The 25,473-nt window shown below is 45.5% G+C and overlaps 1 protein-coding gene across 1 annotated transcript in view; it reads right to left on the bottom strand.

Annotated features, from left to right (window-relative positions):
* Positions 1 to 25,473, bottom strand: part of LOC104278441 (cadherin-4) — a gene marked incomplete at its 5' end in the record, with an annotated part of 42,516 nt that overhangs the window by 7,697 nt on the left and 9,346 nt on the right. The window contains 5 exons of the mRNA XM_009875419.1: positions 728 to 961; positions 2,022 to 2,255; positions 6,504 to 6,646; positions 10,014 to 10,267; positions 15,495 to 15,680. Of these exons, the coding sequence (XP_009873721.1) occupies positions 728 to 961; positions 2,022 to 2,255; positions 6,504 to 6,646; positions 10,014 to 10,267; positions 15,495 to 15,680 (1,051 nt within the window). The remainder of the gene's footprint in view (positions 1 to 727; positions 962 to 2,021; positions 2,256 to 6,503; positions 6,647 to 10,013; positions 10,268 to 15,494; positions 15,681 to 25,473) is intronic.

Here is a 25,473-nt window from a genome sequence, read left to right as displayed (position 1 = left end):
GCCAACTCCTGCTTGAAGTTATAATGATATCATTTTTATTTTTAAGTGTGTGCACACATGGTTATTGATAATGCTCATGAAAGCCTGGGATTACCAACGTTGCTGGGCAGAAGGCATGGGCTTTGCCTCGAGCAAAGGGATGGCCAGTCCTTCCCTGCGACACAGTTCCAGCGCTCCAGACAAACCGTGGATCCTTCCTCTGAAAACACTCACAATCCACCACGATTCTCCAACCTGCTGACATTATTCCCAGCAATGGGAATAAACACCATTCTTCTTTTCCTCTGAATAACCAGAAAACCACAGCTTTGCACTGGCTCTGCCAGGGACTAGCCAGACTCTCATAACCAGTGCACCTGGTACTGGGAACCAGTATATGCACAGCCAGCCAGGGACCCGAGAGCCAGGATTTTGGATAAGTCCTGCAATTTTTTCCTGCAAAACGCGGAGAATCCTATCATAATCACCACCCACAAGACGTTGTCAGGTATAATGATGTTTGTAAAGGTACCGGAAAGTCTTAGAAAGAACAGTCTGATGAGCTCAGAGAGTGCTCCAGCTCTTCTTGTTGACACGGCAGTGAAGGAGCCTCGACTGCTGATGTGTGAACCACCCCCCCGCAGCCCAAAGCTCACAACTCTTGAAATATCCCCCCTAGAGGAATGGGGCAGCAGGGAACGGGATGGGAAACGCCTCCCAGCAGCGTCAGCCCCACCCCCGTACTCACTTAGTAAGATGATGATGCAGATCAAGATAGCGATGATGGCGCCTGTGCCCAGCCCCGCCGCGGCCACCGCCCCGATGGTGGTGCAGTCGCCGTTCTCGTCGCACGGGCACACCTTCACTTTGATGACAGAGGTGTTGTACAAGGGAGGGTTTCCTGAGTCCGTCACAATAATCGGGACATCGTACACACCCGCTTCCAGGTACATGATCCGTAAACTAAGCTGGGCATAGTCACCTGGAGAGACACAGAGGGACAGACTGATGACAGACACTGTGGCAGAGCCTTGCTCCTCTGCCAGAGCAGTCTTCTGAGTCCTGAAGAGGAGGCTATCGACCTGAGCAGGACAGCTTCAGGCTTCTGCCCTCACAGTTCAATCAGCGATCAGCCTGTGCTTCACAAAATACCGAGTGCTCTCACTGCTGCACTAACCTACCTTGGCGCCCTTTGCAAATCCAGTTGCAGGGGTTTAAAAGGGCAGAAAATGCAAATACTAAAGCACGGATGATGCTCCTGGGGTCTGGGCTGGCCCTGGCCACTGTGCAGGCTCTCTGCTCGCCCACCTTCCCACCTTGGGATCTTTGGGAAGCCCATTACCTGCTGATGACACGCTCAGCCAGGGAACCCTTCTCGTGTTCCCTCCCACTGCGATACAAGCGCTGTGGGACCAAGTCCCGAGCTGCGAGGGCACAAGTTGTTGCCCCTGGCAGATGGTGACAGATCTCAACGGGAGGGACAAGCTTTGAAGCTAAAACCAGCCCACGGCTCCATGGTCTTTTTCCATCCTCTGCTGAAACTACCAATAAGAGGAGCAATTAGGGCCATTTGTGGTTGCACGCAATAAAAAATCCTTCACATACTGGTAATCTTCACACTTACCTAGCCCTCCTGGTTCCATGGTAAATTAAAAGGCTGCCTTTATGCAATTATGGTCAGAGAAATGAACATTGATCCTGATTGTGGCTTATGACAATTACACTGGAACATAAGGAAGACTGATAATAGCTTTTTTCCCCTTGGCCATTATGGATGATTTATACTCTGTTCACTACTGATAACGGTTCATAATTATGAACTGCATTAAAAAAAGCCAAGTGCCAAGGCTCTGAGAGTTATGCTGCAGGTCTGATACAAATCATTTCTGATTAACTATCGTGTCTATAATGCCAGCCATAATGTGCTTTAAAAAATAAAAAAATCAGATAAAAAAGTAGGAAAGTTTGGAAGTTTGAAACCGCACGTGGCCTCATTAGTGAATCAGAGTCCAAATGTCCTCAGGATTGCCTGCCCCATTTACCATTCAGCCGTGTTATGGTCCAGTTCTTCCTCACTGCAGATGGCACACTTGGCAGCTCGAAGACAAAGGGCCCAACGTTCGGATCGATGTCAGCATCCGCGGCTGTTATGTTGATGACATTCAGGTTTGGCTTTTCACAGATCTGTGCCTCCTTTGGCAGGAGCTCAGGAGCGTTATCGTTGATATCGATTAGGTAGATCTGCAGAGTGCCGGTGCCGCTCGCGGGGGGTATACCTGAAAGGGAGAGGCAGAGCCCAGCATGGACCGATGACCATCACTCAGGAAGCAGTGGGAATGACAGCACTGTGGAGCAGCCCCCTCTCTGCCTTCTAATTTCAATTTCACCCTCCCTCCTTGGATCTTATTAGGGACATACCGCACTTTCATGGTCCCTGGCTTTAGGAGGCATTATTAAAACTTCCCCAAACCTCCTAATGTTGCTGGTTTTTGCTCCTGCAGAATGTGGAGGTTGAGTTCTGCAGATTGGTGGCCTACAGCAATGTCCTTGGTTAAATTCTAAAAAGCCAGGGAAGTGATGCCCAGCTGCTAGCGCAAATTTTGGTAATGGTTGTTCTGAAGAGGAAAAGTCATCAGAAGGATAGCTAACAGGAGGCATAAGACAGCTTGGAGTGGAAAAAAAAAAAGAAGTAAATAGTATAATCCTTTGGTCAGCATTTACTGTAGCACTTGATAACCAGTTTTTAGATTTGCAGATTGTTACATCACTTCAAAGAAAGCCCAACTCTCCAGCCTATCCCAGTCAGTCCTAGCTTTAGGGGTGAAAGGACCTTGCTCAAAGCTTATGGTATGAGCTAAGTGTCACCCAACACAGTGGGTGATGCTGCTAACTCATGGCAGCAGAAAGTCCCAAGACACAGTTCTCCATCCTCTCTGCATTTGTCCCAACAGCAGGGATGCTGCAGCACAGCAGTCTTGGTCCTCCAGCCCCTCACTGATGAAGAGTCCCATCTGTCTGACTAATGACCACTTACATCAAGTAATACCTGCCCAGAAATGGCACAGTATTTTTAATCTCTTTCCCCACACACGCATCTGGCAGCTCCGTGTTGGCCTGCCTAATGCCTCCCTTCTCAGGCAGCGTTGCTTCAACAATTCTAAGTTTGTATTTTCAGTCCTGGCTCTTCCTCCCAGTGTTGGATATAAAGCTACACGATCCACTTTCCCATCAGGCTTTCAAATGTTGCTTTGGCTTCCACGGACTTTCCTTCCCACATTCCTTTCTCATTTCTGCTCCATTTTCCAAGGGAGCCTTGAAAACTCTGAAGAAGCCCTGAAAATCCTTCTTTCATGGTTCCTACATAAGCTCTTCAATCATCGATCTCATCCTTTCATCTAGTAAGCAGGGGGTAGGTCTCCCTCTAAAACAATGTCTTTGATCAGCCTTGAAAGTTTCCGGAGGGAGAGATAGCCCACCAGGATACTAGGGCTGAACACAAAAACTGACTTTTGGGACCAAGCAAAGTGATTTCCCTGTTTTCACGTTATCTAGAGCATCTTCTGGGATGAAGGCAAGGCCCACGCTCTAACCTTCGGGACAGACTGAATGTAAACTAGCAGTTCTGAGAGAGACTAACTGGCACGTGGCAGAAATAACCTGCAATTGCTGCACATACAAATGCAATTTTGTAGGGCTGTTGGGTATTGTTGGGCTCTGGCTCCCGGTATTTCTGGTTCTTTGTGCTCCTGAGTGCAGTTCTAGGGCAGTGTTGGGAGAAATGAAAAGTAAACAGTTTTTTAAACGTCCAAGTACTACAAACCACGGAACACTTGAAATTATTTCAGCTGTTTTATGTGAAGAAGAGCAAGGACGTGGATAGAGCAGGTAGTGATGTATTAACAAAAGAACTTAGGACTTCATGCTCAAGAGATGAGGACTACCATAGCACCAACTCCCTGAAATTAAAAGACTAATGACAGTATTTCAAAAGAGGGAGAGATGCAGCTGCTACATATACATTTAACTGTTGTGTTCCTCCTTTTTCTCAGGGCCAGTGTCACTGCTCCTGGAGCAAGGGACAAGCCAACTGGCTTTCACGTTCAGCCACAAGCAGAAGTCACTGCCACTCTGCTTGTGCAAAAATTTCTAAATAGCTTGGGCCACTGTGCCGACAAATCATGGCAGAAATGAAGTGAACCATGCCTGTGGCATCTTCTTGTCATTGTGTGCCTACAGAAAAGCAGGAACCTGTATGCAGGGTCACTAGGGCAGCCTAGTTTCCTACAGGACTGGGCCCCAAAGGTGAGTTCTCATGCTGTTCCTCTGTTGAGGAGGGGGCAGGACCCTGCTCCCTTCAGTTACAGTGTCTCTGTCCCCAGCTCAGCTCCCTGTTTTATGAAACCCGTTGGAACATGATATATCTGAGGTTTCAGCTTCCTTGTGAAATTGGCTGAAATGGGTTGAAGGGTTCAAACACCGCCAGGCTCCACATGTGTAGACACAGCGTGATCCAAGAGCCCCTCTCTCCTGAGAAACCAGGCTAAAAATACGCTGCTGGTTAGGATTCCCCTTTTCCTTCCCTCACATTGCAGCCAAGACTTTTCTTAAAGTGAGTAGCTCTGTGCTGTAGCCCAGGGCGAGAAACAGCATGTCTAAGGGGTATTTGGCTGAACTTCTTCTTTATCACACACTTTTTCCTAAAGAACTTCAAGGAAACAAGATGCTGTTGCTTCTTCACGAAAGAAGGAAAAATCCCCCCCAAAACCCCTGACCCAAAGCCTTTCTTTGATGAGAACATGATGCTGGAGAACCTGGAACTTGGGATAGATTCGGAAAGAGTCTATTAGCCTAGATGAAACTTCAGCTGTTATCCTAAGCACTCTAGACAGAATTTTAAATAAGGTGTTGCTTTATGTGCATTTTAATGGCTGCAATAGACCCGTGATAGATTAATTTTTCAGAATAAAGAGATTTATCTAGGTCCTCACTTTCTGAGCTGCTGAATGATGGATGTGGAGGCACTGATGTGCTGCAGCATCAGCGCTGAAGCCAGGGAAAGGGGTTAACGCCAAATCACGTTGCTCTAAGTGCCTGGCATTTGCAAGGTCAGATGGTGAGGATTAGTTTGATGGGTTCAAGCTCTACCACTGCTTTTTTTGAATAGCCTTGGCCAACTCATTTGACCTGTTTTGTCCTGCAGATGAACGCTGCTAGATCCCCTTGAGACCATCTTGAATTTCAGTGCTCTGAGTGCTTTCACAGAGGGAAAGCTTAGAACGGGGCTGTGGGACCATAAAAGTCCTACCACTCGTGTCATGAAGAAAGGGCAAAATATGCTTCTTAGTACTGCTACACTGCACTGAGACCCTCCAATAAGTTTGCCTTGTCCCTGTGAGCCAGGAGGCAACAACTGAAGTGAATCCTGAAACCCCAAAGGGAAAAGTCTTCATCAGCCCTCCAAGCACCATTATATCTCCTCAAAATGGACAACGGCACCCTTCAGCCCCAGGGATGGCAAGAACTAACACAAATACTGTCCTGAAAGCACCTACAGAGTATGAGCAATATACTTTGGTGCTCACAACCAAATCTAGACTTAATTTTGTTGCTGAAGCATGGCTTCGGTTTGATGTGAGAGTTCAGCACCTTGCAAGGGGAAGGTGAGGGTGGGAGAGGGGGAGGAAGACCCTCTGCTTGCCCAGGGAAGCTACTGAGTCCTCCACAGAGCCTTTTCCAGCTGGAGGGACTGACGAATGAAATAACTCCATGGCCACCTTTAGGTATCATTAGCAAAGAAGTCATCAACTCCTCCGGATCAGAATTAGGAAGAGAAATCCAGGGCAGCAGCAATGGATCACTTGCCTTTGAGTAAGACTGGTGCTGAGGCTCACAGTGCTAATCTGAGCAAAAGCACCGTGTGATCTTTAATGAGCAGAGAGCCCTAACAGGACCTCCCCGCGAGAAGATCTGTACCGGCCTCAGTCACTTTGATAATAAAGTCCACCAGCATCGAGGCGCTCTGATGATGGCTGGACATTCCAGGAATGGTGGCAGACAGAGAGAGAGCGGCTCTGATGGCAAGGCAGACACCTCCCATGAAAGCCACAGCAGTTCAATGGGTTGCTTTATTTTTAATACCCTCCTGCCATTCCTTAAATTTATTTCTGGTTTCCCGATGGGAGGCTTCCTGAATGCTCCGACCACTGCCTTTGGGACGGGACCAGGGTGCTCGTCAGCCCCTGGAGAGCACATGCCTTGGATATTTTTTTAAGTTCAGGCTACACCGCTACATTGAACTCCCCAAATCGATTTTCCATTTGCCCTCCCTTTCCCTTAATAACACCCTCCGTACACTGTGCACATTTAATTTACTCCAGCAATTTCCCGTCCCACTTTCACATTTTTGACCATAAAAACCTGGGAAAAAGATAACTTATACTGACAACTCTGTCAGGGCATCATTTCTCTTAATGCATCACATTAGAGTCTTATTGAAGCATGAACAATGTGAAGCCTGGGCTCACCGTTGTCAGCCGCCAAGAATGTGGCCTCGTAGACATTATTCTTAATGTAGTCTGACTCTCGATCAAGGACAGCAGCAGTAGTGATCTGACCATTTGTGGCATTAATGTTCAGCCAGTTTGCAGGATCTGACAGCTTAGAGTATCTACAGAGAAAGGAAATAAATACATGGCAGTCTTCTCACTGGCATATCCTTAATATTGCTTGAAATAAGGTTTTTCTGGACTCCTGACCTATGATTCAAAGGACCTCTGGATAACTGGTTTTGAGGACAAACAAAACGCTAATTGAGCATCTGGTTTTTGACCTCTACAATTATTCAATTTTTCCATTTCTTTACTTTCAGAGGTCTTCCTTTGCACCAAGTATCACTTACATGCCAGCTTCCTGCTCCTGGGAGCGGACACAGCCCGAGGTCTCTGCAATGACCACGGCATTCGTATGCCTGAATTAGAGGATGGATTCCCGCCCTCTCCTTAACATTGCCCTTCCTAAAAACAGCTCTTGCTCTAAAGCCACGGATATTCCTGTTTTCTGCCCATCACTAGTAAACACTACAATAGGAACCTACAGCTATAGTAAGGTGTGGACCCAAGGGTGAAGCAGTTTCAGGTCTGCTCTCTTGAAAGATTTTTCTATGATCCTGAAACAGCAGATCAGATGATCACATGCATGTGGGAGGTTCTGAGAGAGCAGTGACAGGGAAGTCCCCTTGGTAGTCCCCAGCGTGCCCTGCGCTGGAAGGACCCAACGGCAGACTCCCAACTGCTCAGTCAACTCAGAGCCCACGTCTGTTCATGTCCTACGCAGCCAGCTATGAACGTGGTTTGTTCTGGGTAAACGTCTTCTATGTTCTCCAGATCAATGTGCTCTGTTTATCTTTCTCAGTTGCTTGTTTTCCTGATTCTATTTGCTGCTTTTGATTTCTGCCTCTCAGTCTTGTACAGTCTGAGTTGAGATGGACTTATTAACTGAACTGGAGTGGCCAGTTTAAAACTAATAAATGGCCATACTATAAATTACTGAACTAAACAAACAAAAACTAAGCTTATTTCATGGGTAACTCGGAACCGCTGATAGTTTTATATTTTTTTTTGTAGTTAGATATGCAGGCGAGAGAACTTCTGGCTTTTGGTGAATATCCCTTTCCAGAAATGGGCTGTTTGAAGCTGAAACTCAAAGTGAAACTTGAGCTGTGTCAATCCATGTGAGCAGGAAACCAACACACAGCTGCACAAGCCCCTGCCAAAGGAAAGAATTACATTTCATGGAGCTAGACTCTTTGGGATGCTTTCATTTCTTTTTAATATCACTGCTGTGAGTCTCCTGCCCTTTCTCTGCTAAATGACCAGGGATCCAGTTTCAAAGCTGGCTTTGTGAATGTGTCTGTGGCTAATGAGGATAACTTGAGGTGTGACATTGGTCATGCCAAGCTGTTCCTTACTGGAGTTGCTCATACTTCCTCATCTTGTATTTGTAAAATCTCTATTTTACCAACGACTGTTTAGGGAGAGGCTGAAAACTGCATGCAAGGCTCTAGCAGCTGGATAAGCTCTCTGCCAAGTGCTTATCGTGGATCTGTAGGCTAAGCTTTTCAGTCACCTTTTTTCCTAACTCACTAATGCCAACAGTGAAGTAAAAAACAGAATATCCTTTGCATAGCTCACAAAGACAGGACTCGAACAACACACCACTGCTTCCTGCAAAGCCTTGGCATTGGGCTGCCCTCATGAAAAGGGGGTAAGAAAGATTGTACTTGGGCTTGCAAACAAGGTGGATACACAAAATGTGTGTCCTGGAAGCCCCCGGAGAAAAACAACTCAAGTAATTGGCTGTTCACATTCTTATAAAGTCCTACAAGAGCCTGCACATGCACTGGGCGATGGCAGGGACGGCTCAGCAGAGCCAGTCCTTCCCCCAGAAACAGCAAATGCTCGTTTGGATTACAGATCATCCACCTCCGGGTAAGAGTGAGTATTCCATCAGAAAGGAGCTGTTCTCTCCTCTGAAAACCAGCCTCCGTACAGACATCAGGGAAATAAAGACCCTTCAAAGGCCAATATTTCAAAAAGAATATAAGAAAAACTGGCTTGTTAGTTAGGATGGTCTCTCTCTTCAAGTTACAATACCTGTCTAAAGACAACAAGATGAGGCAGTGAATAAACTATCATTTTCTAGACCAGACAGCTCTGTGCCAGGTGAAATATTTCAAACTCTTCCCGACGTGAAATGTCACAACTGATGTAAGTTTAAGTGGCCTCAGCTGTGGTCACATCGTACACTCAGGTTTTGCTAAAAATACTGCAGTCCTTGCCAACTGGGAGTAAAAAAGAAACAAACTTGTATGGATGTACAAGTATCCAAGAGCAGGAAACATTTCCTGTCTGCACAGACGGAGGCTGAAATACTTGTAAAAAAGTGTCACAAGGACTCTCATTTTCACTTACGCTTTTCTGCCAATGCATTTCCTGGTGGGCAAGTGGGTGAGTTGGGGTCCTGGACTGAGGATTCAGCCCCTAGTCTGCCTAGGTGGGACAAAACGCAAGGATTGACACCTTCCTGATTGCAGCATGGGCTAAACCTGATATTAAACTGCCTAGATCAAACATCTGACTTCCAGAAGGCTAAAATTGTGTCAGCTGAATCCCACTCATAAGGAAAGCAGCTACCGAGGAGGTTAGGCTTGGCAGTTGGTCTGAAGGCAAAGGGAAGGTCAGCACAAATCTTGTTGACTGCAGAGCAGGCAAGGGCTGCTGGGTGCTTCTTATGGACTGGCATTAGTCAGATAAAGACCAAGTGCCAATGGCACATGAACGGGTGTTTGACTGCTTGGGCAATATTGAACTATGTGACATTTTAAACGCCCGTTCAGCAGCTGTTTGTGACCAAGCGAGCCATGCTCTGAACGGACTGACGCTCCTCTCACATCGTGCTTTTTAAGCAAGGCTGAACCTCAATCCTCTGGAAGCAACACAAGACATGATTAAAAATCCCAGTCATCCCCTTCAGAAGTCTAGCTCTAGTCCTTTCTGCGTCTTAGCTTTCCCCCTGTAAGACAGAAATAACAAAGTTGCCTTTTTCTAAAACTCTGTGTTTATAAAGCGCACAAACAACACAGGTCAAAGCATCCTTGACAAGGCAGAGACAAAACACTTGGTACAATGCAGCCCTGACCTTTGTCTTTGTACTAACGCAGGGACACCTCGCTATCGACTGCTGGTGTTTGGAGCTGTGACCTGTCCCTCTGCACGCCAGTAACACGGGATCCAACTCTGCCCTCCCAGACCCAGCTGCTCAGAGTCTGGTTTACTTGAAGCGGGGCAGATCGGCAACTTACAGGCTTGCAGGATACTCTATGGGCACTTGGTTGAGGGTGCAAGGCTCTGCCAAGCATTTTACTCATATCGCATCAGTTAGTTTGTAAATTAGCTTTCGGCTGCTTTGCTCCCCAAACTTCTGCAGCTGAAATGCCCCACCTGTGCAGGAGCTCACTTGGCTGCCTGGTCTCCCACCTTACGGCTTGCTGCATGAAGCGATCAGGATCCACCGCCGAAAATGTTGTCAGGACTGTCCCCGTAGGCACCCCTTCCTCCAGCCTGATTAACTTGTGGTTCGTTGGGAAATACGGCGCCTCGTTGACATCTGTGACTGAAATGGTGACGCCAGCTGTCGACTGGAAGGACATCTGGATGCCACTGGCCAGGGGAGCTTGGTTTGATACCATCACTGTCAGCATGAAAGCTCTATTCATCTCGTAATCGACTGCCTAAAACAAACAAACAAGCAAGTGTAGAGCCAGGCAGAGAATAAAATCTACCTTCTGGCTGAAAGCCACAAGATTTAGAAGGTAGATGATATCAAAGTCATTGCCTCATCTTGTTTCCTCTTGAACTCAGTTCTTTTGAAGGTGTAAAGCCACACCAGCTTCAGTCCAATGAAAGATTCGGCCTTCCAGTATTTGGAGGGTCAAATAGTTAAAAAACCACACAAACCTAAAAACTGCAAACAGCAGGGCAGATTTGCCTTGTGCCTCAATCCAAAAAAGAACCTGCTTGTGTTAGCTGAGCATTGAATTAACAAATCCACCAAAGGTTGCTCAAAATACAACAGGCAGAGCCTGTTAAGAGGGACTGGGCAGGTACTTCACAGCGCTATTAGCATTTAAAGCTGCTGACTAAGTGACTGGGACAGCCTATGAGGACTCAGGAGCCTGAAGTGCTCTTCATTTCTCCTCTTAAGTGAGTTTATAAGCAAAGGTGTAGCTGCAAGAAAGAACGCCTGGTCCGGTTAATCAGGCGCTCCTTCCAGGGGGACCTCTCGTCTTCTTACAATTCACCTCATGATCTCCTGAGGTTGCCCACATGCTCCTACGGATACGTTCTGCTGTTGGGTGGCCACAGACCTCTTTTCAATAGGCACATAAGGACGATGCGTCTCAGGAGTCAAGAAGGAGTGAAAAGCCTTTGCTGGCGCAATTGACTGAACTGCAGTATAACAGCAATTTCTAAACCATCACACTAATTATTATGAGGGAAGTCACTAATCATCTGCCAGGGAGGCTTGAGTTATGCAGGATCACACCTCTGCTTGTTAAAAAATGCTTTGCCATAATTTGTAAATTTAGAAGCATAACCATTCTCCCTAACACCTTCTCCAGCACTGAGTCTGCAAAGCGTAATGGCACGGTGTAAAATGCCACGGTTACACTGACTTCGGTGGAGCTGTACTGATTTACATCAGCAAGATCTGGCTTGCATGTTCTGTTTAAAACCCAGTATTGTCAGGAGAGAAATCAAATCATAGGAGGCTACACGAGAGAAACAAATTTCAGGGGCAAAAGGTAAAACAGTGGAATCTCTATTCGATTGAAGTGCAAATGTTCTTATTGCTAAACGGTTTCCTGACAGGCAGGGCCAACATTTAATAAATAAAAGGAGGCATAAAGATTCCCAGTACACCCACCAGCACTGACTCACGGACTTGTACCGCATTCAAAAGAGATGCATGGTGAAAGTTCCCATTTAAACACTGTTCAAGGCCTTGAAACAATTTGACTAATGCACTTCCTCAATTTCTTTTCACACCCCTCTAATTTACATTCCTCCAGTTTTCTTTTTTATATTTTTTTTCCTTTGTGTTTTTTTTCCTTTTTTTAGTGTGTGTCCTATTTGCTCACCTTACCCACAGCCAGTTTGCACCTCCCTCCCTGCGGGAGCTCAGACAGAGCTGGGGGGCGCAATCTGAGCAGCTCTAGTGGGAACTGATGGGGAAAAAAACTGGACTCTCCCTGCCTGCCGATGCTCAAGGACACACTGAGCAAACACCTCTCTGCTAGGATGTGGCCTGATGCAAGTGAGGGGGTTTCCTCCCTCTAAAAAACATAGAGCTGCTCACTCTGCTTCTTGCCCTCTCTTCTGGGAGCAAGAAAACCAGAAGAGCAGCAGGGTGCGACCAGGGTCACCCAGTAACACCCACCCCATGGATGGTCCTGGAGGCATCAGCACCACATGCTGGCTTACGGTGACACTGCTCACCACGCTTCGGTTTGCAAGAGAGAGACCAGCTGCCTCCTTCTCTTCTGTGCCCATCTGAGTCCCATTTCACACATTTTGTTAGAAAAAACAAAAAAAAAAATGTAAAATCAAGAGTCCATGCCTTCAAGGCAGTGGTTGTGCTATTGTCCCTGGTGGGACAGGAGTCCCTTGCAGCCACATGTAGTCCTGCCCTAAGTAGAACTTCTTTCACACCATAATAAGCAGTTTCTGACAGGACTTCTGCTCCCTGAAACAGCCTCCCTCTGCGGGCAGGTGCACAGAGCACACCGCGTCCTTCGCACTGCACTGATCCCTTCCACCTCCACGCGTCTCACTGAAGTGCTACCTATTGATCAGGCCAACAGTGAGAGCAAAAGCACGTGGAGTTGCTACATCTGGGACAAGGTGGTGCTGGACTTTCTAATGTCCAAAAAGTACATGACATGAAATTAAAAAGGAGCATCTTTGCAGATACTCCCTGTTGGAAGTTCAGTGCCTGATCTGGTGCAAAGAGCTCTGAAACATCCCCTTGGAGATGCTGCACATCCTCCTTCCCTACCCTCTCCCACCTGGACGCAGCCGAGGGCTTGCCATGTGCCCCCATTTTCTCAAGGTACTTTTAAATGAAGAAAACATATTTTCTTATGTTATTCTTGAGGCAAACAATAATAGAAGCTTTGGAAGCATCTCCATTATAAGTTCACAGCTCTGATCCATGCAGAGTTTATAATAACATTTTACTTAGCCAGGTCCCACAGGGACTGCTGCTCTTGGAGACTGTCTCCAGACTCTGCGGTGTCTCATCTGAGTGGGAAGTTTCTTCTCGATCAAGGCTTTCTTTAGTTTGGAAAGGCATGAACAAAAGAAAAGAAATGCTGCACTTTTGGTGACTGGGCTGGAGCTGCAGATGGGGTTTTGCCGACAGCGACTGGAAAATGGCCCGCATGAGCGTCATCTGAACTCCAAAAGGCTTCCTCCTTTGGAAACATCTCTGGCCCCTAAACTGCTTGTGGAGGGCTGCGGTTCTTCACAGAACACCCTTCCCTGTGCCACTGATGTGACTGCCCTAGCGCAGATGAAACCCCTTTGCCTGCAGCAGTGGGGAGTTACGTATAATCAGCTTAAAAGAGCCACATGAAAATCCAGCCATGTAGGGTCTGTAAATAAAAGGTTCATTACTTGACTTAATTCTTCACCTGTGTTTTCAATCTCTATCAGGGATGAAACCAGCAGGAGACTGCTCCCACACCATGAAGGACAAGCTCTGAGCTGCCACCCAGTCTGACATGCATGCATTCTCCAAACCTTTAAGCATATTCACTTATTAACAGAGAACAAAATATTTCAAAGAAGAAGGTGGAATACTAAGAGTCTTCCCTTCTTCACCATGAAAATTTAATCACAAGCAATTTCACTCATTCTCCTTGCTGAAAACACACCAAAAAGCCTCCTGGTTTGAGAAGGGTAAGAAACTCTGAGCGCCCAGGAGGACCAGGTGACTTTGTGTAGTGAAGATGTTCAATGCAATTTCAAGCTTTGAGCTCAGCTTGCCAAGATAGAATTTCCATGTGGTTCTTTGCATTGTGATCACTGTGGGTTACACAGCAGTGGAAAGTCAACACCAGCATCAATGGCGTCTTGACAAATCTGCAAAGGTTTTTCCAGCAAGTTCTGAGTAAGGGATGGTGGTTCATCGTGCAGAAGTCCTTGTGGAGGAGCGATGATCACGCAAACCCCCGGTTGCCCACTTTGATGTGCCTTTAAAACTACAGCCCTGACACTTAAGAATAAGGTGTCCTCTCCTACTTGCGGTGAAAACATTGGCATTTCCATTTCAGACTGGCTGCTGATGTCAATGGAAGTTAAATTGCTGCATTTTACTTTGTTGAATGTTCTCTAAGCAGAAAATACATACATATGCATATATGCATCCATATACACGTGTCTGGAACTACTGCTAAGCTTGAAGAAGTTTCGTAGCGTTGCACCAGATAAGGCTGTCAACCGTCATTACAGAGCAATAAAGAGTGATAAATAAAAAGGCCCTGCTGAAATACCATCTAGCAGGTAAGATGATGTCTCCCTTAAAGTTTCAGCAAAGTGGCATCTGCAGTCACACACACATACAGCCTAAGGCTCAGAGAACAGGACAGGCTCACAAGCTCACACGTTCCTACCAGTGTAACCTCATTGGCATTTCACTGATGTCATTTTTCCTAATACCCAAACTGTATGTATTAAGAATGACTGCAAATTATTAGCTACCAGGGAGCGGGGCTCTTTTTTCCAACACAGAGCTATTCTTAAATTACGTTGCTCTTGAAACTGTTTCCTCCTAAGTTGTTAATTAAAACTTTTTGTTACGAGAAGGCCACGCTTATCAGAAGATGCAGGTTTTCGTCCTTCACAGCACGCGTTATCGCTTTCAGGTGTGGTGCACAGCGTGCGTCGTGCGAGCCCCTACAGATCACAGCAGCCTATCTGTGACGCCTGCATTTTTTTGGTAGGCGGGGGAGCATCCACAGGCATCTTATCTGGGAAGAGTCTCAACGAATGCTCAACGGATCCAGTTATGTTCTGACTATGTGTAACGACTGCAGAAGCATTCACTGCCTGGGCTGCTGGCCTCAGTAAATGAAAGGGAAGCGAATGCTGAAATTAAGATAAAGCCGTGTTCTTTGGAACCAAGGAGGGAAACAGGATTTGATACTTGCTGCAGATACTTTGAGGATTCCAGCTCTCCTAATGCTGAAGGCAAAGGATGGAGGAAAGAAGGGACGGTGGAGATTTACAGTCTTATTTCTCAGAGTCTTTGGATACGATCCTTTGCTGATCTGACCTGGGGAGTGGCTTTCATTTGTGGAGTTATTCAGAGTATCTGTCACACACTGTATGTTCACTGCTTGATGCTAGGAAAAGGAAAATGTCTCCAACTTTTTTTTCTGCCAAGCAACTCAGAGGAAAATCTCTCATTTCCTTCTCACCAAGGAAATTTACTCCTCCTGAAATCTCTCCTGCACCCCCTGCTTTCATAGAGGATCATTTGGCTGATCCCCTGCAGTGAAATGCCACCCCTGATTCACAGCTAATGGGGAGTTTTCTGGCTCAAAAAAGGAGAAGGTGCAGCATCTGCCCCCAAACCTGCCAGCACTGCCCAAGCCCCAAAAAAGCTAAGGAGGAGCAGAACACGTAGGTCAGACTTGGATGCTGCGAAGAGCCATCAGCACGTGAGAGCTGATGAAAGCTCAGAGTGGGCTGGGCTGAGGTGGGAAAATCAGAACCATTGGCACAACGTGCTTGAAGTAAAAGTATTTAGGTTTTTTGCATTAAGAGGCAGATAACAGATTTGAGCACTTGTATTCCTGGGGAGTCAAGGCACAAAATAACTGCGAGGCTTCTGGCGATCCTTAGCTAGCTGAAAGGGTGACAGGTACGGATTTGTTTTGGCTTCCCCCTCACCTTCACGACGGTTACCATGCCCTCATTGGTGACGGGGTCTGTCCGGATGGTGAAGTGGCCGGAGGGGTCTCCGCTGATGATGCGGTAGATGGCATTCCAGTTCGGGGAGTGAGGCTGATCCCGGTCCATCACGGTCAGATTGGCCACCACAACCTCCACTCTGTTCTCAGGAACCTCTCCTGAATACTGCAAAGAAAAGACAGGAGCGGTCATGGTAGGAGCTTTCTGTCGGTCCTCACTGCTACCTCCCCGCTCCCCTCTATCAGCCTGCTGACCAGGAAACCAGTCCCCTGAAGAGGACCACAGATTTATATGTCATGAGCAACGTAACCCTTTCTCACTTCTGGTTTTCCTATTTTTTTCTTTGAATATTTTTCCAAACCTTTCAAAGCCAAGTTACACCTCTCAGCCCAAAGAAGAACAAATCTGCTAACACCCAGCTGCTGCCCAAGCTTCAGCAAATGCTGGAAGTAAACAAAAAATGTTCTTGATATTCTCGTTCAGTTACAGCAATCAGACAGTTAATTGTCAACAGCGGGTAAAAACGGCAGACTAAGATGTGCATTTTTTAGGATGACTGCGTCACTTTAATCTGAGGTATATTGCCTCACTCAGATTTCAGTGATGGCATTTTACTGCTTCTTCAGTGATTTTACTTCACTTTCTTTCCTTCTTGCCCTTGATTTTGTCTCGTTATTTAAAGTGTTTCTTGTGATTTTGTCACAGCCTTTCCTGGTGCTTAATTCTCTCATTTAGCACTGATTTTCATGGACTATGTCCCATTCAGTGATATCCTGATGCATTAGCTGCATTCTTTTCTGCTTTCCAGTCCTCAATTTATCATACGGCTGGTCAGGGATCCTGGTCTGTGAATGCTTCCAGTGTTTGGGGCTCAAAAGCTGCCAGTAAGACACACTCCCAAATTTTCAACTGTCCTCATCTCTCAGCATCGTCTATTAGCAGCATTTGCAAATCAACCCTCTGATTGACATATGGCAAATTAAACACTGGGGAAACGATGTGAACGGCTGGCTCTGAGTCTGCAACTGAAACCCTGGCCCCACACTGCAGGAGTCGAGCACTTCTGAAAATCTGGCCTTTGGTGTGCCCAAATGTCAGGTTTTGTAAATGATAGTAAATCATTCCTTCGTTAGCACAAGAGTCCCCTTCCACTTCCAACCCATATCCATCCACCGGAGTCTGTCACTTGCATGTGCTTATATATATATTTTTTCCATCACTGACATCAAAAATATTCAATCTGCCCTATGCTAACGTAAATTTAAATTTGTCCTTTAGAGGTGCCCTGAATGGCGTCTTTCCCTCTTTGTTGTTATGCACCTGTCCTAAACAAGTTTTCATTAGCGAATGCAGATGGCATCTTTTTCCAGCCATGCTGAGTGGTGGGGAAGAACAGTGGGAAGCTGTGGGATAGTTCCAGTACCTGCCACAGCTCTTCTTTTCTCTTTATTTCCCATGATTTTACTCATTTTTATTACCCATTCTCTTGCCCTATTTGGAATCTCTGCGGCACACAGCTTAAGCAGAGGGAATATCATATGGAAATTTATCAAAAGCCTCTTGAAAAATCCATTAGATTATGTCATATGTACACTCTTATTAGCAACCTTGTCTGAAACCTGCTCAAAAGAACTCAAGGAGATTAGTTAAGCAGGATCTTCTCTTACTAAATCCACACTAGTTATCGCCCATTACACTAAATTAATGTTGAATGGCACGCCAGCAGTGACAAGCTAACGAGCCCCCAGCCTCTTTCAAGAAGCGGCTGCACCGCTAACGTCAAGGTATCGCGTTGTCATTTCAAAGGAGTTAAGTGCTTTGTGCAGCCATCTCAAAGCTTTGACCTAGGACCAGTTTTTCGCCCGTTACAACCAGGCTCATGCCTTGCAGAACTAAACAGAATTAACTCATCATGAGCAAGCCACTGGCTGCAGTTAAGACATTTAAGGGGTCTGGTCCTACAGGCTGCTGAAGACCTTTAGCAGATCATAACCCAGGTGCTGCCAATGAGTTTGGGCTACACGGAAAGAATCCCACACAATCGCCTACAGATTTTACAGTTGTAAAAGTAATCACAACATGTGTTTTCAGCCTGCAGCAATAAAGTTTACTACAAGACATTTTAAAAAAATATGAGGTATATTAAAAATTATAAATACACAAGTGCATCTCAGTATAAAGCTTGGAGGAAGATCGCAACAGTCTATAAAGCTTTTTCACCAGGGTAAACCCCACAATGCTTGGCATATACTGATCAAACCAGGAGTTCCTACAGTTGTTGCTAATATCTATTACATATATTTAGGGAATGATCAATCATACATAGCGATGAGGGTGGATATTGTCTATTATGCTTATAAAGCCAAATATTTTTCTGATGAGAACAGAGTACCTCCACTGGAATCGAAGTAGCCATCCAAAGCTACTCAGATTAAGAAGCAGATCTTGGACAGATGTACCACGAAAATAGAAGAATTTTCATCAGCTACAGATGAGCAGCTACTGGGAAACCAAATTGGAGCCTGTCTCTCCTCCTTCTAACACTCCCCCACTATCATTATTATAAGTAAATGTTGTAATAGCTATTGTCCACAATTGTCTTTACCTTTAATAAAATTAAGTAATGACATTAAATTACATCTGCTAAAGGAAGGATGGCAGATCAAAGCTACCCACACTTCTTTAATGTCATTCCCTCCCTCCCTTGGAGTAATTTAGGATAATGAACAATGCCATCTTTCACTACGCTGCTTTCCAGCATTCCCTGTGCTGTAAGCTCTCTTTCATAACATTACAATTGATTTTCAAATAAAGACAAGCATATCTATTCAAACAAGGTAAAACAACGGGCAACGGAGAAGCTGCTGGAGTAAACACAAGACTGATAAAGCAGTACTTGACCTATACTTGTAGCATTTACTCATACTCCCCGGTATTTCATTTAGCTTCGCTTTCAATTGTTGCATTTGAAGTCCTTAATTTCCAGAGTGCCTTTTTAAAGACCATTCACAAGGATTTCTATGGCTGATTGTTACACACTCAGCTTCCCTTCTCAGATAAGGTTTTGTTCTGAACTTGGCATGTTCTTAAATCCTTAAATTCCGCAGGGTCTTTTTTCTTCCCCTCCCATAAAAGCCTGTGCTGGCCAAAGTCCTTCTCTCATTTCTCTGCAGCTGGCCTGTGTGAAGTCATGTCTTGCTGAAAAGGTAATAATTCATTCTGATTTTCAGGTTGCATCAGATTATACCAAAAATTAGTCAATCCTAGAGATTGTCTTTCGTCTCACTCAGTACCTGACAGCATATAAACATGCAGACAAATACCACTCTGGAGGAGAAAGGGATTGATGTGGGGGGGACAAATGATGAATTCACACAATGGCTTGACTTGGTGCAATAAATCTGGAGGCTGGGTGGTGAAGCCACGCACAGCAGAGTAAAACCAATTAGCTCACTGCAGCCACTCCTAGGGAGGTGTGGAATTGAGATGGATGAATACAAAGACAATTATTCAGGCTTCCTTCTAAAGGGAGTTTCTTTTTTCCCAATGTTCTTGCTTTTTTTTCTAGCTGGTTTTGCTAAAAAAGCTGGGGAAGCAATGTCTTGTTCACCTGAATGTCTGCAGACAAGATTTTTGCATTGTCTCCAAGATTTACTAATGATGATGCAATATTTGTTACAGGCAAGGGTTTATGACAGCTCAGCTGCCTAGAGTTTTTACAACCTATAGCTGTGGATAAATGCAGAAGATGAGCATCTTGGTCCTCTTATTAGACTCTGAGCCCTTTCCCCTGACAGCTCTGACTGCTGCAAAGCACTGCATTTTCTCTCGAGGTTCCTTCAGTCAAAAGAAGCTGAGAGGAGAGCGAATGCGCTCATGTCTGCACGTGGTGGGGCTGTCCCCTCACTGCCTCTGGGCCACCCCGTTTTGGCAGCAAACAAACACAACGTGCAGTCGGGGAACCCGGCACACAAGTGTTGCGTTTGCCCACGCCAACTGTGTGCGCAAGCACTCAGCCTGGACACCAACCCACAGCTCCTCCATGCTCCTCCCTACCCAGCACCGGCAGCCGAGCCAACTGTTTACCTTTTCTGCACGATATTTAACCAAGACGCTTGAATAGAAGGCAAAGTAATAAACAACTGTGGTCTGGTTGCAGCAATCTGTGTAAAACAGGGGGGGGAAAAGAAAATCTCCTAATGAATCATTAATTGTGATGTGCCTGCCCAGCTGCAGTGCAGGAACAAGCAAATGCCATCCTAATTGATTGCTTCTTATTCCATCTTTATAGGCCTGTGTTTCTTATTGTGGGGGTTGAATAAGCCCAGAGGTGTAAAAAACCTCTAGATTGTACTCTGTGTACCTGCCAACTTGATATTTAGATCAATAATCCTCTTTTTTTCCCCCCCTACTCCTACTACCGGTAATTTAGCTTTCCTTCCTAGCAGCCTAATTGCTGTTTTCTTAAGCCTTACTATCAATTCTCTGACCTTTAATTTCCAATATTGTTTGCTGCATGGTTGGCTGTACTAGGTCTGCAAGTTATCCCACCCCCTCTACGCTGTACGGGTCAGACCTGGCTTCTGTGACTGTCAAACGGTGACCTCCAGGTCCTCTCTCCAGCACTGCCGTTGTGCAGCAGAGATCACAAGCTCGTTCGAATCCCCACCTCAAATCTCCATAAAGTCAACCATACCTTGCAGATCGGATTTTGAGACGCTCACTTCTAAATTATGTTCTATTACAGAATGACTCAGTCTGATGTGATTGCCTTTGAAATACTCACGTTCCCCCTTTTTCCTGCACCCCTGCTCTGCGTTACACCCGTCCAGCAACGCCTGCATAAACCCCTTGGCCGTTGGATTTTCAAGCTTCACACTCACAACATCCCCTGCGCCGCAGAGTCTCTGCTTCAACCTCACGTTGACTTGGACCTGCTCCACAGCCCCTCCACGGATGTGTACCGTACTTCAGACTAGTTACATGCCATGTGGCAAATGCTTCCCAAAACGTTATCTATAAAGCCCAATGTGCTCTTGCCAGTTCACAGTTTTGCTCCGCTGCTACAAGGTCCAGCTGTCACAGTGCTCGTTCAGAATTGAACCGCTGTGGCTGCAGGGACTGGCTCATTGCGGTCGGGCGGGAGTCAGCCTTGCCCAACCGAGCGGAGGGGAGTGCATTTTAAAGGATGCTTCAGAAGCTCTGCCTTTAGCTTCAGTGGTTTGTGCTGTTAAAAAGCCTCACCTGCCTGCAAAGAGGCTCCCACAGTTCTACACGTGGTGCGGTGAAGCCGGATCGTCCGTCCGCTTGGTTATTGGGAGTTTCTACAAGGAGCGACGTTCAGCGCAATCTCAACGTGCTGGTTTCGCTTCTGTGAGATGAATTTGAAACCCAAAAGCGAGCCCTAAACTTTTACGCTTCTGAAGCTGATCTTGTGATGGGGAAGAAGGCAACCTCCATCGCGGTCCTGCAGCTGACGGCAGACGTTGGCTTTGTGCTTTGTCTTTACTGGTGTTATCTTTTCAAAATGAGAAGGAATGCCTAGTTTTGGATTAAATTACATGATTTACTCTTTGACTACAAAGACGAAACAGGAGCAGAGAGGAAGAAAGCAATACTTCCTTTCAGAAGCAGCAGAATAAAACTCTCTCATTTCAGACTCTCTAGTGTGAGGAACGAATGTGCAGGTCTCACTTTCACCTTGGTTCAAAGACTCTTAGAGTACTTGCCAAGAGTTCAGAGACAAGAGCTCGTAATAGTAAAAGGATATTAAAAAAAAAGAAGTTTGCATGTCTGGCAGTGAGTACTAATTTTTTTTCATTATTAGATGTTACATTCTTGTGACAGTATGAAAAGATGTCACAGAAATGATGACACGAGACACTATCCTGCTGCAAGATAACCATTTCCAGATAAATATATCTTATGAAATGAGGTTCAAATTTTGCATAGAAATTTAGGTATTTTACAAAAATGCACTACAACACAAAGGAGCTTTTTACAACATTCATATGAAAGGTTTAAAAAGAGATTAAAATTATGTCCTTGGAAAGGCATATAGCCTTGTCAAGAAAAAAAAATTCTACATTAACCCCGTGTAGGAAAGTTGTACTTTATCTGTGTTTCAAAGGCTATAAAGAACGACTTTAATCAACCTACTTGACTTTGGGGACTTGCACATCTCACTGAAACGCGTGAAATCTGGCATAGTGTGGTTTCCAGAACACAAAAGCCTTTAATCTGTAACCCAGCACTCTTGTACATTCAAATCCTGATACTATCTCCTTGTTAGGAACTAAAATTGTGAATTTATCCAAAATGGGATCTCATCTCTTCTAAATGATGTAGCCTTTGCAACAGTGACCTTTAACAATGGTTATACTCAACAATAAAAGATTTTATGTCAGGAGCCAGTGGAAACAGTATATGTTAAAATTCTGATCTGATAGCACAGCCTTTTATTTTCCAGTTTTAGACAAGAATCCTTTGAACATTTCATTTGCTCTCTTGTCTAACATACCTTTGTTTCTTGCCTACAGAATGAACAGCAGGGAAAGGTAGCTGATACCTTTCTGTAGAGTATTTGATTGTCAGGTGTAATTAGTAATGCTATCTTTCAAATGGAAGCACAGATCTTAAAACAGCTGGAACTGCCTACAAAGCCTCAGTCTTAAAAATTTTTTTTATATACATACATTTATATAACAGAACATTTTTTTTTTGCACAGATACATCAGCCCTATGCTTCCCTTCAGCTGCAGAACTAAAGGCTAAGTGATAGCCTGTGTCTCCTGAGGCAGTTGCAGAAGTGGGGCTGAAGCTGTGTCCTGCCTGTCGCTGCCCAGGTTCAGGCAGGATCCTGAGAACATCATTAACTCACGTGTTACGTGATAAAGCCATTCGGTCAGCCTGGATTAATCTATCAATCTCCCCCCTGCATTGCCACACAGCCCTGCGATTCCCCGCTGAGATGGAAGAGCTCCCGGACGGGAAGGCTGGCGGAGACACAGGCGCTGGGGCGGAGCTGGAGCACCGGCACGGCTCTGCCCCACCTTGCCTTCAACTGGGGAACCAGAACAGGTCTGTACAGCTGGGGAAAAACGAGCCGAAAGAACAACCAGTTGCGAAGCTTCACTGTCTTGAAGGCCAACAGCGGTTCGATACACTGACCTTCCTGAACTGCATCACTCAGCCTTATTCTCTAAACCAACCACCTTCCTTAAAAGAGGGTGAAAATCATTTGTTGCAACAGAAAGTCTCAAATTTCTTTCTCCTTCTTCAAACTGCAAAGCAGCAAATTACTGCGCCGTTTTACACAGAACTTTGGAAGCTTTGCTTCCAAAGTTTTGCTTTGGAGTTCAGCTCCTGAGCGAGCAAAACGTGCTGCACAGGTCTGACTCTGTACTTCATCAGATGTGTATAGAAAAAGATGTTTCAATTCAGTTTCAAAAAGAAGGGCCTTAAGCTGCTAAGTCTGGTTTAGGATAGTCTTATTAACTGCCCACCCCTCATAATGAGCTTGTAATTTATTTTTTTTTTCAGATCTCATAATGAGCTTGTAATTTATTTTTTTTTTTTCAGAATTTTAAGGCACATAAAAGCTGTTCATGTGCCTTTGGGATCTGAAGAGAGATATTTGGGAAAAGGAAGAATGTAAGAGTACCGAGACTGAATTTTTTATGTCCACCGTAATCCTGGTATTGAGGTTTTTAACCAGTTGCCTGCATAAAACAGCTCAGCCAGTCTGCCTGCTGACTCCAGCTCAAACCAACTCTGCCCTGCAATGGAAATCTCTGTTGTTCCCAGATTAGTCTCAGAATTAGCATGCATGGGGATCTTTTTTCCATGACTATATTTGAACACCACAATTGGATGCTGGAAAATCCACAAGGTCTGGCCCTAAACAGGCTCCTGACTGGACAGAGCACATAGGAGAAAGGCACGGAGGCATATGTTTTATCCTAAAAGTGCTGCTAGTGTGGCTTAAAGATCTGATTTTTCTGAGCTGGTGCCACAATATCCGATTTTTCACATCCTTACCGCTGCATAAAACGTAACGGCAACCCCTTACCCGCCTGGGGAGGCCTGTGAGCGTCCCATGTTCCCCTGCGCTGTGGTTCTGCTGGGCAGGGATGAGGAGCCCCTCTGGTTTGCAGACAAACCCCAAAGTTCAGCTGCAGGATTGCCCCAAAGCAAGCAGAGCCCGTCTGAGCTCACCTTTGGATGGAATCCCTAAAAATCATGGGTGAGAAGGGACTGTCTGAAGGTCGTCCAGTCCAGCCCCCTGCCATGAGGAGGGGTATCTTCAACTAGATCAAAATCTGGCCTTACAGCAAAAAGGCATGCCCGGCTGCTCACAGCAATCCAGAGCACAGAGCGGAGACTAAATTAAATGCTGTGCAATTCATCACACTTGCCAGGAGAAAGAGGCTTCTCACTGAAAATTTGTTTACACCACAAAAGCGAAAGCGCATGTAGTAGAGAAGAGAAAGGCAGTGAGAAATGAGAGGATACTGGGTCAGAGAAAAGAGGGAGTCACTGGGTGCTTGTAAATTTAGGAAAGAAAACGTTATTTCACCTCTGTTATATTTTCGGCAATTAAAACACCTCATTGCACTAAGCTGAACAGTTTAAAAAACCCTGTGTTCAAAAAAAAACCACCTGAAACTTTTAAACTGTCCTCTCTGATTTTATCTCCGGCTGTTCTCTGTGTTCTGATCCTTTCTTCTACAATTGGGAAGCTTTAAGACATCCTGGACAGTTAGAAATATTTGATAAGGGAAAACTCACAGCACTACCAAATCCTTTGCTAAATCTCTTCCCCCCCCAGCACGTCACTGAAGATTTCATAAGTGAAATGTGCTTAATGAAATTCCAGATATATATCCTCTTAAAATGACATCTCTTAGAAGCAACTGTTTTTAAGGCAACAGAATATTGGAGAAATAAAAATCTGCCGACCCAGGGAAGTTAGCCAGCTTCAGAAGGGGATTTATTTCAGTGCCTTGCAATAACAGAATTACAAAATGTATTTAAATTCCTCAGCCTCGCATCAGTGCCGGAGATGCTGTGTACTTTTAAGATAATGAAATAAATCCACCACAAACGGGCGTGTGCCTGGGACATCTGCCAGGGCTGTGCGGACGTTCTGTCTAACCGGGGATTTCTAAGTTCAGGCAACTGAATTGGGCCCTCCAAGGCCAGGTCTGGGCTCAAGAACAGAATTAGGATATTTAATATATATCCAAAAGCAGATAAAAGGCATACAACCTGGAAGAAATCATGCAAATTTGAGAGAAATGCTACTGGTGGATAAATGTTAGACACGAAACACCGGTGTGGGTGTACACCGGAGATATAGGAGAATTAAGGTTTGATTTCTCCTTGAAATTTTAGCTTGACCGACACACCAAAGATTACAGGAATGGTGTCCAATCTACACATGTATGTTTCAGGTGGTGGAGACCATGTCACGGAGTAAGGGTATTTCTCAGTAGACATTTCATTTGACCACAGAGCCCTTTACCAGGGACACGTCGCTGCTCACGTGTGCCCTGGCACCTCCTTCTCACTGGACAGTTCCTCCACAGCACTATGGAAGGCACGGTCTGGGGACGTGCTCTACAGCTTTTCCCTCCGGATCATCCCATGCGAGTTAAACGGGGAAGGAGAAATGAGACATGGCACCAGGAGATCTGTCACTGCCAGACGCAAACCAAACGGCTCCCCACAAAGGCAAGCGACAGCTGAAAGGTGCTCTCACACCCCACGGCCGAGGGCGGTCCAGCCAGCGCACAGATACTGCCTGTGTTTTGGTAATATTGACCGCATAAACCAGCAGGCTAGAAAATCTAACGTTGAAACAAATCATTACCTCCCCCTGTGATGGCGATGACGGACGCGCACATGCCGCTCTGCCCCGCTAACGCCAGCTACCTGTGAGCACCGTAAGGGAAGG

Source organism: Apaloderma vittatum, unplaced genomic scaffold (genome assembly GCF_000703405.1).
Source record: "Apaloderma vittatum isolate BGI_N311 unplaced genomic scaffold, ASM70340v1 scaffold1378, whole genome shotgun sequence".
NCBI classification, from domain to species: Eukaryota; Metazoa; Chordata; class Aves; order Trogoniformes; family Trogonidae; genus Apaloderma; species Apaloderma vittatum.
The sequence above is the reverse complement of the archived record's forward strand: the minus strand, read 5'-3'. Positions and strand labels throughout refer to the sequence as shown.